This window comes from Gallus gallus, chromosome 15, assembly GCF_016699485.2.
Source record: "Gallus gallus isolate bGalGal1 chromosome 15, bGalGal1.mat.broiler.GRCg7b, whole genome shotgun sequence".
In the NCBI taxonomy this organism is placed as follows: Eukaryota; Metazoa; Chordata; class Aves; order Galliformes; family Phasianidae; genus Gallus; species Gallus gallus.
The window spans coordinates 11,131,993-11,145,944 of NC_052546.1; the positions used below are offsets into that span (position 1 = coordinate 11,131,993).

A 13,952-nucleotide genomic window follows, 5' to 3' on the forward strand; every position below is an offset into this window, starting at 1 on the left:
CCCCATCCCGTCTCCCGTGCCCTTTCCCAGCCCGGTCCCTTCCCTTGTCCTAGTGCCTCTCCTACCCCCGCCCTCTGTCCCCACGCTCTGCCTCCCCCATCCCATCCCATCCCATCCCCTGCCCGTACCCCACGTCCCCACTCCTGTCCCCACCTGTCCCCATGTCCTATCCTGTCCCCGCCCCCATCCCCTGTCCTACCCCACCCCCCATCTCCTCTCTCCCCATTCCATGCCCCCTGCCCCACTCCTATCCCCACGCCCTATCCTGTCCCCGCTCTTTGTCCCCTCATTCCCAACCGCTGTCCCATCTCCCATCCCCACACCCTTTTTCCATCCCCATCCCCTCCCTTGTCCCACCCCGTGTCCCCATCCCCCATCCGACGGCCATTTCCCATCTCCTGCCCCTTCTCCCATACTGCGCCCCTCCTCGGTCCCTAGTCCCCATCCCGTTCCACGTCCCACCCCCACCCCATGTCCCCGTCTCCACGTCCGCACGCCCCATCCCGTGCCCTCACCCCGTCCCCATCCCATATCCCCATCCCATATCGCCATCCCCGTGTCCCCATCCCCGTATCCCCACGCGGTGTCCCCGCTCCGCTCCCGCCCCCACCCCGTAGCCCTTAGCCCCGCCCCCTCGCCAAGCCCCGCCCACACCCCGCCCTCCCCCAGAGCCCCGCCCCGGAAGTGCTCACTCCTCACTTCCGCTGAGGCCGGGGGCAGCGGGCGGCGCGGCGGGCAGGTATGGGCTGGGGGCGGTGGGGGTCGGGGCGGTCCGGAGTGGAGCTCCGCTACGGGAACCGGCGCCGTGCGCGGCTGTTTGCGGGCCTCTCCGCGTTTCCACCGCGGGTGTTGCTCCAGGCCCTGCTGGCCTCGGCGCCCCACGGGGAGCTGCGGTGGGGGGGGGGGGGTGGTGAGGATCCGAGGGCTGTGGGGGGCAAAACGCACACGTTTGGTTATTGGTTACGCTGCCTCTCCTGGCAGGGAACGCGGCGGCACCATGACGGACTCCAAGTACTTCACCACCACCAAGAAGGGTGAGGGGGGGCTGCTGTGTGGGCCGGGGGTGGCACAGAGCTGGGGTGGGGGGGGGTCAGGGAGAGGTGCTCAGACACACAGGGGTTGGGGTTGGGCGGTGCTGTGTGAGGCCGGGGGTTGGGCTCAGTGATCCCTGTGGGTCCCTTCCGGCTCGGGGGTGCTCTGTGGTCCCGTGAGTGGGGATGGAGGGGTACTCGGCAGCCCCCAGCACAATGGGGACCTGCTTGGGGCCTCCCTGCTGACCCCGTGCCTTTCCTGCAGGGGAGATCTTTGAGCTGAAGGCAGAGCTGAACAGTGACAAGAAGGAGAAGAAGAAGGAGGCGGTGAAGAAGGTGATCGCCTCCATGACTGTGGGCAAAGACGTCAGGTGTGTCCATCCTCCTGGCCCACAGACTGCAGTGCTCAGGGAGGAAAAAGTCACCCAGGCAGCTCTTTTTGTCCCTCAGCTCTGTGCCTTGCAAGCTCACAAAGCTGCTTTTGTCCAGGGGCTGTGCTTCGGGCACAGCAAAATGGGCTCCTTAGGCCTGCATGTGAGCTTGCAAGCACAGGCTGGTTTTAGGATCATATGGTAGGGTTGTGGAGTCATCTGGGATGGAAAGTACCTTCTCAGTTGCCAGCTCGGTTTAGGGAAGGGAAGGCTCCAAGAAGACCTCATTGCAGCCTTTCAGTACTTAAAGGGAACTTATAAAAGAGGAGGAGAGTGACTTCTTACACGGTCTGATAGTGATAGGAGAAGTGGGAATGGTTTTAAACTAAGAGAGGGGAAACTTAGGTTAGGTGTCAGGTGGAAATTCTGTACTTAGAAGGTGGTGAGACCCTGGCCTGGGTGCCCCATTCCTGGAGGTGCTCCAGGCCAGGCTCAGTGGGGTTCAGTGGCTCTCCTAGGACAAAAGGGACATGTGACAGCATGGCATCACGTCCATGTTAACACCTCAGTCCCAGTCACTTGCCCTGAGATCTGTGGTGTTTCACATTTCAGCGCTCTCTTCCCGGATGTGGTGAACTGCATGCAGACGGACAACCTGGAGCTGAAGAAGCTGGTCTACCTCTACCTGATGAACTACGCCAAGAGCCAGCCTGACATGGCCATCATGGCTGTCAACACCTTCGTGAAGGTGAGGGAAAGGGGCTGTGGGGCAGCACTCTGACCCCCTGACATCAGAGGGAGGGCAAGCGGCTGCCCAAAGCTCTCCCTCAACAAATCAGGGCTCCCCTTGCATGGGATAAGAGACCAAATTTGCCCCTCAGTGCAGGAGGAAAATGTTCTTTGGTGGTGGTGGCCCTGTGTCGGAGATACCCTCTGTTGAGCTTACTGGAGAGAACGTGGTCTTTTTCTTGTGATCAGGAGCTGGGGAATGTGTTTGCTGGAAGCCACTGGGCCACCAAATCCTTTTGTGGAAAGGCTTTCCAGGAAGTTTTGGTGTTTTTTAAGAGAAAAACCAACAATAATTGTGATGGGTGTGTTCCCCAGGCCAGGTGGCGGTCCTGTGGGGTGCTGGGTGGGTTGTGTCCCTGGTGTAAGCTGGGCACACGCCTGGTTCTGTGGTGTGTTTGAAGCAGGAGCTGGCAGTGTTAGAATTCAGGGCACTCCAGGTAATGGAATGAGGTTGAACTCCTTCTGTGGGATGCTCTCACTCCATTCGGGAGCTGAATGCTAAAACCTCAAAGGCTTCAGGAACCCGAAGGAAAGTCGAGGTCCCGAAGCTGCCACTGATGGCTGTAGGCTGGAAGGGTTGGAGCTCTCACTGTCCCCTCTGACCCTGCAGGACTGTGAGGACCCGAACCCGCTGATCCGGGCCCTGGCAGTGCGGACCATGGGCTGCATCCGTGTGGACAAGATAACGGAGTACCTCTGTGAGCCGCTGCGCAAGTGCCTGAAGGATGAGGACCCGTACGTGCGCAAGACGGCGGCCGTCTGCGTGGCCAAGCTCCATGACATCAACGCCCAGCTGGTGGAGGACCAGGGCTTCCTGGACACCCTCAAGGACCTCATCTCGGACTCCAACCCCATGGTGATCATACTTTGCTTTCTCTATCTGGTGCAGCAGATGCCCTCCCTCACTTCTGCATCCCTATATCCTTGCTCCCATGTTGCTCTTCATTTCTGGATGCTTTTTGGTGCTTGTCAGACCACTTTTGTTGGCAGCTGTCCCTGGGGTTGCTTTTCTTGTCCAGTAACTGTCTCCTGGCTACTTTTAGATGTGAGGTTTCGTTAATTCCCATTTGTTATTAGCTTCTGCACCCTACAGGGAGCAGGAAGGGCATCAAACAGGAGCTGCTGGCTGGGAATGTGTTGATGCTGCATGTCTGGCTTCTCACGCCAGCTTGGAGTGATGTGATGGTGGCCCTCTGCTGTTTTCCTGCTGAGGGTGACTGCAGGGTGGGACAGGAGGAGCACAGGGCTGTAGGATTTGCCCACCCACATTGCTGAGCAGCGATGGGGGACAGAGTCACAGTGTGGGTGGTGGGGATGTGCGATGATATCTCATCTGCGCATCAGCTTGTGGGGGGGAGAAGCTGGTGCCCAGATGTCAGAGCGGGGGCCCCACACTGAGGATGGATCTCATCCGCTTGCAGCAGCTTTCCTCCAGTGCCACGACTGCCATCCCGTTGTGCTTGCTGTCCCTTCACACGTGTCCCAACCCCTCTGGCAGGTAGTGGCTAACGCAGTAGCAGCGCTGTCGGAGATCGCCGAGTCGCACCCGAGCAGTAACCTGCTGGACCTCAACCCCCAGTCCATCAACAAGCTGCTCACAGCCCTGAACGAGTGCACCGAATGGGGACAGATCTTCATCCTGGACTGCCTGGCCAACTACATGCCCAAGGATGACCGGGAGGCCCAGAGGTGAGGGAGGTGGGGCAGGGCACAGGGACAGCAGGGTAATGGCTGCATGGGGCTGACGCTGCCTGTTCTCCTCCAAGAAGTGCCTTCGCACTTCCGTCTGCGCTGCTCCCCACCCTTGGCTTCCTGCTGCTGGGGGAGGAACAGCTGACATCAGCATAGCACTGTTCCTGGGGACTCACAGTCTCTTAGTGAGTGCTGTCCCCACGCTGGCACAAGGAACAGACTTCTCCAAGCATGATCTTACAGTGCTTCGAGGGAGAGCAGGCTGGGCACTAGGGAGATCCCGCTGCAGATAGGGCTTTGCTGGGAAATTACCCTTATCAGGATCCTTTAAGAGCCAGCTGTGCATCTTTTGGGGGAAATCTTAAGTGCTGGCTGCCTGCTTTGCCACAAACTCTGCCAACACCTCGTTCTTTGGCGTTCTAAGCTGGATGCCTGGCTCTGACTGTTTCCTTTCCCTTTGCCCTGAACCCCTGCAGCATCTGCGAGCGGGTGACGCCCCGGCTGTCCCACGCCAACTCTGCAGTGGTGCTCTCAGCAGTGAAGGTGCTGATGAAGTTCATGGAGATGCTGTCCAAGGACCTGGATTACTACGGTACGCTGCTGAAGAAGCTGGCCCCGCCGCTCGTCACCCTGCTGTCTGCTGAGCCCGAGCTGCAGTACGTGGCTCTGCGCAACATCAACCTCATCGTGCAGAAGAGGTGGGTGCCCTCCTGCCTGCAGGCTCTGTGTCCCAATGTGCTGGGCCTTCTGATGGCTGCAACGGTGTCCAGGCTTTGCTGACACAATCCATCATTTGGTCTTTTTCATCGCTGAAATCCAGGGTCTGGGCACAGAGCATCAGCTGAAGTGATGGGATGGAATTCACTTAGTTTATTGCTTGTTTTGGGGAACAGGGGATGGAAGGACTAGAAGCTGAGGCATTGGTTTAATCTTCGTAGCCTAGTGAGGGATTTTCATGAGAATGGCTTGTTTCTTTGTAGTTGTCCTTATCAGACAGGCAAGTCCTGAAGGTCCTCTTGTCCTTTTGGCTGATCTATTGCTACTTTTGGAGGGCAGGAGGTGCCTGAGGCCCCTCATTTGTGTGCAGGGCAGCAAGGGCCAGCTGGAGAGCTGCAATCAGCTGATCCTTTGCCCCACTGGCATCACTGTTATTGCCTATTAAAAATAGCAGCAGCTTCTGGGAGAAGTGGAAAGTAATTAACGTCCCTGTGAGTGGGAATGTGGAAAGCAGGTTGGCTCCTTGGGGGCCTGGCCTGTCCCCTTCCCAGCCTAGAGGCTGTTCTGGTGAGGAAGGTCCAGTTTGGCCCTGGGCTTTGGGCTGACTTCCCTGCTTCCTCAGGATGTCCAATCCAACCTCGCCAAGGCCAGCACACCCTGTTGCTGTGCATCTGGTCATTGTTTGTGGCAAGGTTGGTCTGTGTTCCCTGTGTGTCAGCAAAAGGAAATCAAGGGCCAGAGTTCTCAGTGGGGAGATCACAGCATCTTGGACTCCTTATCACTGAGCATCCTCCAAACCTACTTCTGCTTATGGCCAAGGAGCAATTCCAAGCTCTGCTTGCCTTGGCCAGGTCTCTTAACCACTGTCTCTCCTTGTTCCCCAGACCTGAAATCCTAAAGCATGAGATGAAGGTGTTCTTCGTCAAGTACAACGACCCCATCTATGTCAAGCTGGAGAAGTTGGACATCATGATCCGCCTGGCTTCCCAGGCCAACATTGCACAGGTTGGGGTCTGGGTAGGCAAAGGGGGCTTGGCTGTCCCTGACAGTGCTTCCTCCTTGCCTGTCCTGTGCTTCAGTACCACCAGAGCTGTGGCTGCCAGGTTAAATTCTTGATCTGGCCACAGTTTGGCAACCAGCTGGGATTTGGGGTGTTGCATTGGGCTAAGCAGTGGGTTGGTGTCTCTCCCAGCCACCAAGTGCTCACCACCTTGTCCCCACGGCAGGTGCTGGCCGAGCTGAAGGAATATGCCACGGAGGTGGATGTAGACTTTGTGAGGAAGGCAGTCCGAGCCATTGGCCGCTGCGCCATCAAGGTGGAGGTGAGACTGGTGTGGGGAGGACGGGGCAGCCTCGTCGTGCCATCCCCACTTGCTTAGTGTTCTGCTGGTGGTCGTGGTTAAGCACACATTGCTCTGCAGCCTGTGGTGGATCAGCCGGAGGCTGTTGCATCCCAGGGATGATCTCCCAGGGGATGGGAATGGGCCAGGGCTGTTCCATTGGCCACAGGGAGCGTGTTCCATCCCCTTGCCATCTGTTGTTGGAACAGATATGGGATTTGGGTTGTGCAAAGCAGGGAGACAACGCACATGCATCCCCCTCTTCTGTTCTGGGTTGGGTTAGGGGAGCATGAGGGGTGTGTGAGGTAGGATGGGGGTGTGAAGGCATCACTGACCGAGCCTCTCCAACAGCAATCAGCAGAGCGCTGCGTCAGCACCCTGCTGGACCTCATCCAGACCAAGGTCAACTACGTGGTGCAGGAGGCCATCGTCGTCATTAAGGACATCTTCCGCAAGTACCCCAACAAGTATGTGGGGAGAGGGGCGTGCTGGGGCTGCCTCCTGTGCTTCCCATGATGGCAGGCACAGATTTGAGCGCCTGGAGTGGAGGTGGAGTAGTGATAGTAATTAATAAAGCAGACATCTGCACAGTTATTTGGGGATGGAGAGCAGATGAGTGAGGCTGGCATGGGCAGTGTCACAGTGCATGTGAGAAGTGTGTTTTGCTCAGCAAACATCCCTGTGCTGCATGCAGTGTCTTTTGAGTCTGGATGTGAAGTAGTGGTGTGCTCTATCCTTGCCTTGGTTTCTGCTAAAGTCATTCTGAAAAGAGAGATTTATGTAAGTCCTCCCATTTTTCTTCCAGTTACCCAAACTCTCTCAGCACAGGTAAATAAAAATCCTCACATGCGTTGAGAGCAGAGCTGTACTGAAGGCAGCTTGGATGCAACCGAGCGTACCCATTTCAGTGTTCACTTTGTGAACTTCCCAAGGGTCAAACAGAACCATTTTTAGATGGTGATGCATTGTTTAGGCTCCCCTTTGCTTGCTTGAAGTCTTCGACTAGGCAAATAGGAACTTTCTGGAAGCTGCAGCAGTCCTGCTATGGGAGGTGGGGTGATCTTCGAGAGCAGAGCTTTTTGGTGACGTGTCCTCATTCTGACAGGTATGAGAGTGTCATTGCCACCCTGTGTGAGAACCTGGACTCCCTGGATGAGCCTGAGGCACGGGCTGCCATGATCTGGATCGTGGGCGAGTACGCCGAGCGCATCGACAATGCTGATGAGCTGCTGGAGAGCTTCCTGGAGGGCTTCCACGATGAAAGCACCCAGGTGCAGGGGGTGGGCAGCGTGGATGTGGGGCCGGTGGTTGTGCTGGTGGCACAGAGCAGCCACCACTGTGAGAGCCTGGAACTGTCCTCCTGGATGCAAAGCATCCTCTATGGAGTGCCACCCAAGGCCCTTCCCTTCCTCAAGGCTGGAAGGGGTCAGCTGCTCACCAGTGCTGGATCAGCACTTTGGAGCTGGAAAAGTCCTGGGCTCAGTCCCAGCTGCTCTAGGCTGCCCTTTAGCTGGGAATGGTGGTATCGCCCATGGAAATTTCCTTCCTGTGCTGAGTCCCATCCCAGCACTGTGTGCAGGGAGCGCTCGTGTTCTCCCTCTGTGTGTCTCTCCCTGATCTCACTCTGGTGCCTGCAGGTCCAGCTGCAGCTGCTGACGGCCATCGTGAAGCTTTTCCTGAAGAAGCCCACTGAGACCCAGGAGCTGGTGCAGCAAGTGCTGAGCCTGGCCACACAGGTGGGTGCCAGCTCTGTGCCCAGCAAAGCGTCCCACCAACCCTGCTGAGCCTTCCTGAGCAGTGGCAGGTCGTGATGACACAGTGCCCGTGGCCAGAGTTGGATGATAGCTTAAACGTGGGGAAGCTTGCTGTTAAGAGTCCTGGAGAATGAGGACACCACGTCCTGTAGGATGTGCTGCTTCCTCGTGAAAGCCAGTGGTGTCAGTGTAGCAGAGCACAGTTAACCATTTAGGTTGGGAAGGACTTCCAAAGCCACTGAGTCCAACTGTTGTCACGGGATGCAACATGGCTGTAACTTACCCACTCTAATACCACAGCAAGACTTAAATGGGGCCAAGGTGGTTGTGGCTGTGGGATGCTCTACAGCTTCCCCTACCCCATGGCTTTGCTGCTTACCCCCTGCTTCCCAAAGGACTCCGACAACCCTGACCTGCGGGACCGTGGCTACATCTACTGGCGCCTGCTGTCCACTGACCCTGTGGCTGCCAAGGAGGTGGTGCTGGCAGAGAAGCCACTTATTTCTGAAGAGACAGACCTGATTGAGCCCACGCTGCTGGATGAGCTCATCTGCTACATCGGGACGTTGGCCTCTGTCTATCACAAGCCACCCAGCGCCTTCGTGGAGGGGAGCAGAGGGGTTGTGCACAAGAGCCTGCCCCCACGAACAGGCTCGTGAGTGTCCCTTCCTTGTTGCCAGCTGTACGGGTGTCCCCATGGGGTTCTGGGCCGTCCAGAGCAGGGTGCATGCAATGGGAATGGACATGGAGCTGGGCTGACTGCTACGGTCACAGCATGACCCAGTGAATGGAGAGTCAGGGGTGGTCCCCCGTAGGAGCATCTCCAAGCAGGAGCAGTATGGGCTCCATGCTGTCCTGCCAGGGCTGGAGATCTCAGGTGTAAGTAGAAACTGAAAGAAATGCATTGAGGAGGAGCCCCATTGGAATGGGGATGTCTCATTGCAAAGTCCAACTGAGTGCCCCTCAGCTGTGAGGGGCCCATGACCCACTGGCTTAATTAGGAGTCTTCCAGCATCTCATGCCTCTCCCTTCTTTGCCCCAGGAGTGAGAGTGCCGAGAGCCCCGACGCAGCCCCCTCAGCTGGGCAGGCAGCGGAGCAGCCGGCCGTCATCCCTGCACAGGGTGACCTGCTGGGTGACCTGCTGAACCTGGACCTGGGCCCCCCGGTCAGTGGGCCTCCCCTGGCCGCCTCCTCTGTGCAGATGGGAGCTGTGGACCTCCTGGGAGGGGGCCTGGATAGCCTGGTGGGTTGCCTTGCTGGGGTTTGGATGTGGGTGGGCGGGCTCCTGCTTGGAGCTCTCTGCCTGGGGACATCTGGGCTAATCTGTTCCTGCTCTAGCTTGTGATCAGAGGGGTGCTAATTAAGCTCATCCCTGTCAGATGGCTGGAGTAGAGCTCCTTGGTACCTTCCCACTCCTGCACGCGAGTTCCATGCAGCCTTTCTGCTGTGGTTGTCCTATAGACATGCTGTGCTGCTGTGGGGGAGGGGGAGGGTTCCTCTTCTGAGTCCCTACTCAACCCCAGGCAGCTGCATGACGTGGGGACCTGCCCTGCTAACCCCAGAGTGCCCAAACCTGCGGGGGGAGGAGGAGGAGATGTGGTGGGACTAATCTGTTCCCTCCTGCCTTTCTTTTGTCTCTCTGTTTTTGTCTCTTCTCTCCTGGCTTCTCTCTGCATGTGCCTGGCTGTCCTCTCTGCCTTGCCTGCTTCTGCTTGGAGATGGGGGACGAGTCGGAAGGGGTATGGATCAGACCTTTTCTTAGCCCCTAGCCCCTGCAGCGCCCATGTCCACCTTCGCAGACCCCCCCCTGTCTCTCTGGTGATAGCCAGTCAGCCCCCAAACTACTCAGCCTTCACCTTCCTGGCTCCTGGTGTGTGTAGGGAGCTCAGCTGAGGTTTGAGCTCAGCCCTGCTCAGCTAGAATAGCATCACCGCAGTTGGAATAGACCCTCAAACCACCAAACCCAACCAGAACTGCATCTCCTGAACCCTACCACTAAACCACATACCATGTCAAGGAGCACCTGTCCCCTTTGTGTGCTCAGGAGCACCCCAGTGACCCCAAGCCCTCGCTTGTGCCAATGCTTTTCGGAAGCACCCTTTGCACCAACAGCGGTCTCTGTCTCTTGCAGCTGCGCAGTGATGTGGGAGGCAGTCCTGCTGTGAGTGCCCTTGTGCCCTTTGCCTCTTCCTTCTCCTCTTCCTCTTCTCCCCTCCTCCTTGCCACTGTGACCCTGACGCTCCCTTGTCCCTGCAGATGGGTGGCAGTGGCTTCACAGCGCCCGGCCCCGCAGCACCAGCTGCTATGGGAGCACCTCTTGGCAGTGGCCTGGGGGACCTCTTCGACCTCACCGGGGGAGTGGGCACTCTGTCGGGGTCCTACGTGGCACCCAAGACGGTGAGTGGGACAGCAGCACTGCGGTGGCGTGCTCCTGCTGCCTTGGGCTGTGAGCAGCGGGCACCGAAGAGTTCGGTTTGGGTTAACCTCTGTGGATTTCATGTCTCTGCCCAGGTGTGGCTCCCTGCCATGAAAGCCAAGGGGCTGGAGATCTCTGGCACCTTCAGCCGGCAGGTGGGCTCCATCTGCATGGACCTGGTGCTGACCAACAAGGCCCTGCAGGTCATGTCTGACTTTGCGATCCAGTTCAACCGCAACAGGTGAGGTGTCTCCTGGGCTGTGGTAGCACGGGCAGGTGAGAATGCTGGGTATCACCTCCTCAGCTCAGAGAAGGGTGAGCAGACAGGGCTGTGCCAGGGAACAGCCTCACGTGATGATCCTTCTCTCCCTGATGGCTCCGATGGTGATGGACATCAACCCAAAGCCTCTGAGAAGTTGACTGAGGAGGCTGTTTCCTGGGGCATGACCGCCTCCCCGGGCATGGATGTCCTCTTGTTTGTCCTGGTGAACGCAGAGGAGCACAAAAAAAGAGATGCTCCTAATGAGGTGGTACACAAACACTAAAAATGAGTGGAGATCTGGAGGAGAAAGGTGGCAGACTTGGGGGATACCTCTGCTTGCCCCAGCGTGGGCAGGAATGAGTTGGACTGTTTTCATGACTGGAGGAAATGACGGTGCAGGTAGATGAGGCAGTTCCTGGAGGTCCCAGAGCTGATGGGTGGGGATAGGGATAACAGTGGGATAACAGCCCTGACCCGGTGCCATGTGTCCTCCCAGCTTTGGCCTGGCCCCAGCTGCCCCTCTCCAGGTGCATGCACCCCTTGCCCCCAACCAGTCGGTGGAGATCTCCCTCCCACTGAACACTGTGGGCTCTGTCATGAAGATGGATCCCCTCAACAACCTGCAGGTGAGAGCATCCACGCTTGCCTGGGGGGCTCACAGTGGGACCCAGGTGCCCCCTCTATGTGCTGACATCCCAATGCCTTTCCTTCCATCCCAGGTTGCGGTGAAGAACAATATTGATGTCTTCTACTTCAGCACCCTCTACCCTCTGCACATCCTCTTCGTGGAGGATGGGAAGATGGGTGAGTTGGAGCGTGGATGCCATCCCATTCCCTAAAATGCTCCCAAAGACATCCTTAGCCCTGGGGTTGGAGCTGGGAACCCTGGGGAGTGAGAAACCCATGGAGCATGGCTGTGTCAGCATCACCACACTGTGGTACCCAGGGTGACTTGAGCCATGTTCTGACCTCTTGCTGCCTTCGGGAGCTCCTGCTGTCCAGTCCATGGCATTCCCCAGCCTCTTCAGCAAGGCAGCTGAGCTTGCTGACTCCAAAAGCGAGCAGCTGAGTGAGGCAGCTGCTGGAGGGATGCTGCGATGATGTCTCAACCCCCAGCACCACCACAGCATGGCCCTCCCAGCATGTTGGGAGTTGGAGGAGTTGGATCCCTATCATTATCACTTCAGTGCCTTGCTTTGTTCTGGCTGCAGAGCGGCAGATGTTCCTCGCCACCTGGAAGGACATTCCCAACGAAAACGAGGCCCAGTTCCAGATCAAGGACTGTTCCCTCAATGCAGGTGAGTCCAAACCCTTCACAAGGGCTCTTGGCCAGACGTGTCCTCTGAATTAAACTTGGTGGTCACCTTCCCCCAGCTGTGGGGAGCTGGGAGCTCCCCTTATGTCTGCCCTGTGGTAACAGAGACAGTCACAGCAACTTAGGGACTGCTGATCTCCAAGTGAGAGATGGTTTGTTGCCCTGTATTCCAGCAGTGCTGGGCTGAGCTAGGATTGGGAAGCCCCAGCCTCATCCCTGTGGGTCTGGATCCTCCTGTCCTTTCCCCAATGCTTCCCTGTCTGTAGGCAGGAACTCTGGTTGTAGAAATGTGGCCCTCCAAGAGTTGTGACAGGGAAAATGGGGTGGAAGGAGGGCTGGGTCCAGCAGGAGATGGTGCTGAGCTCTTCCTCTGCCCACCCAGACGCTGTCAGCAGCAAGCTCCAAGGCAGCAACATCTTCACCATCGCCAAGAGGAACGTGGAAGGCCAGGACATGCTCTACCAGTCTCTGAAGCTCACCAATGGCATCTGGGTGTTGGCCGAGCTCCGCATCCAGCCCAGCAACCCCAGCTTCACGGTACGGCCCAGCCCCTGCTGCCCCCACTCAGTGTAACCCCATGTCCCTCAGCGTGCCCTCTGTGGGGTTGCAGCAGCAGGGAGGCAGCCACCACCCTAGCAATGTTGCAGAAGGAAGCTGCAAGGTCCTGGCCACCCAGTCTCCCTCCAAATAACCCCCAGTGCTGGGGCTTTGTCCCCTTCCCCGCCTCCTCGCAGCCTTTCTCTTTGGGATGGTTGGGATGAGCTCTGGTGCTGACTCATCTCTCTGTGTCTCCCTTGCTGCCCGCCTGCCCACTGCTGCCTGCCCCGCTGTTGCAGGATTTGGAGGTTAGCAGAATGGTTTCTACCCTTGCTTTTTGGGCTGTGCCTGGCTGCTTTTCCCTTCCCTGACAGTCTGGCGGGGTCGGACCATTTCCATCAGCCCTGCCTGCCCCACTGTGGGTCTGCTTTGGATGAGGGTAGCTGCAGGTCCTTATCCTGTGCATATGTGCTCAGCTCTGCCCTGCAACTCTAGGAGCTGAGAGCAGCGAGACATTAAAAACAACTTTAGAATGAAGGCAGGGTTAGGAGATATCTTTGGGGAAATGCCCAGTGGAGCCACAGGCAGTGGGTGAAAGCCTGAGCCAAGATGCACGCCTCCTTCCCTGCATGTGAATGTTGCTGTGGGGCTGGGGAGGGCACTGGGAGTAGCTTGATGTCTTCCCATGGGTGGGCCGAGCCCTCAGGCCCATCCCGTGCCCTGCAGGTGTGTGTGATGATGGGGCATGGCTGCACACTGCAGCCCTCACACGGTTGTGTCTCCTCTCTTCCCCAGCTGTCACTAAAATGCCGGGCGCCCGAGGTCTCCCAGTACGTGTACCAGGCCTACGATGCCATCCTGAAGAACTGATGGTGGGGCAGGAGCTGCCTGCATGTTCCCTCTCTTTCTACCCTGAGCACGGAGCCGTCGCTTCCCAGGAGGGTGGAGGAGGAGGATGGGGGTGTCCCAGCCCCCTGCCCCACATTCCAGCCCCTAGGTGAACTGTGCCCTGTCCTCCCTGTTGGCTGCTCCTGGAGGGAGCCCAGCTGTGCCTCCCTGTTCCCTCCCCAGCTCTGCTTCCTCCTGTCCCCCCCGGGGGATCTGGATCCATCGCTTCTCGTGCTGGGGGTCCCCTCCCTGGGCTGGCTCAGAGCCGGATGGGGGCTGGTTGGGGGCCTGAGAGCTTGGGGTGGGTCATGGAGAAGGTCTCCCCACATGGGTGGTGCTCCCGATGCTCTCAAGACCTCAAATTCAATTCTTTACCTGTGTGTGCTGTACAAAAAGGGCTTTTTCCCTCCCCTGCAGGGCTCCCTGTGGTTGCAGGGGGGTACCAGCACGGACTTACCCCAAGGCCCCAAAGCAGCTCCCTCCCATCCCCCTTCTTACCCGGAGGGGGCCCTTCCCCCTTTCCTGGTGGTGACATGCATTGCCCACCCTGCCCCAAAATAAAGCCATCCATCACTCGTCAATAGAAACGTCCGGTTCAGGTTTTCAGACCCCATCGTGAAATACCTTATAAATATATAAAATATAAATATATTCTATGTTCACTTGTTTTAAGCCAGCCTGGAATAAAGGTGACGTTTGCCCACATAGCCAGCGTTGTGTCTGGGGGGGTCAGGGATGGGCTGGGAGGAAGGATGATGCTGTGAGCTTCCTCTGGGCTGTGCTCTGGGTATTGCTGAGATAAGTGGCCAAGGACTGCTTGGGGCTGTGCCTGGGGGGGC

General features: G+C 57.8%; 1 protein-coding gene and 1 non-coding gene across 7 annotated transcripts; both read left to right on the forward strand.

Annotated features, from left to right (window-relative positions):
- The first annotated feature begins 690 nt into the window (after positions 1 to 690).
- On the forward strand, positions 691 to 13,818 carry AP1B1 (adaptor related protein complex 1 beta 1 subunit). 6 transcript variants are annotated; one of them, XM_004934468.5, is made up of 24 exons: positions 691 to 739; positions 982 to 1,034; positions 1,297 to 1,402; positions 2,015 to 2,150; positions 2,802 to 3,047; positions 3,690 to 3,880; positions 4,360 to 4,581; positions 5,485 to 5,605; positions 5,827 to 5,922; positions 6,292 to 6,407; positions 7,046 to 7,211; positions 7,578 to 7,676; positions 8,090 to 8,349; positions 8,737 to 8,938; positions 9,414 to 9,434; positions 9,827 to 9,856; positions 9,952 to 10,092; positions 10,207 to 10,352; positions 10,870 to 10,999; positions 11,093 to 11,177; positions 11,585 to 11,671; positions 12,071 to 12,225; positions 12,525 to 12,533; positions 13,021 to 13,818. In XM_004934468.5, exons 2-24 carry the CDS (start codon positions 998 to 1,000, stop codon positions 13,093 to 13,095), a joined length of 2,877 nt encoding a protein of 958 aa, XP_004934525.3. In that variant the 5' UTR covers positions 691 to 739; positions 982 to 997; the 3' UTR covers positions 13,096 to 13,818. The 6 variants fall into 6 exon arrangements, with proteins under 6 accessions (XP_004934525.3, XP_004934526.3, XP_004934527.3 ...); XM_004934469.5 differs by lacking the exon at positions 12,525 to 12,533; XM_004934470.5 differs by lacking the exon at positions 9,414 to 9,434.
- On the forward strand, positions 10,446 to 10,550 carry LOC112533527. Its single transcript, XR_003077924.1, has one exon. It is a non-coding gene; the product is annotated as a small nucleolar RNA SNORD125 (small nucleolar RNA).
- Positions 13,819 to 13,952: the final 134 nt, after the last annotated feature.

What these genes read in the sequence shown, in the direction of transcription:
- AP1B1 (XM_004934468.5), top strand. Translation starts at nt 998, where the DNA reads ATGACGGACTCCAAGTACTTCACCACCACCAAGAAGG. An exon ending in GATGACCGGGAGGCCCAGAG is followed by an intron (nt 3,881 to 4,359) that starts GTGAGGGAGGTG and finishes GAACCCCTGCAG; the next exon opens with CATCTGCGAGCGGGTGACGC. An exon ending in CGTGGAGGATGGGAAGATGG is followed by an intron (nt 11,178 to 11,584) that starts GTGAGTTGGAGC and finishes TTCTGGCTGCAG; the next exon opens with AGCGGCAGATGTTCCTCGCC.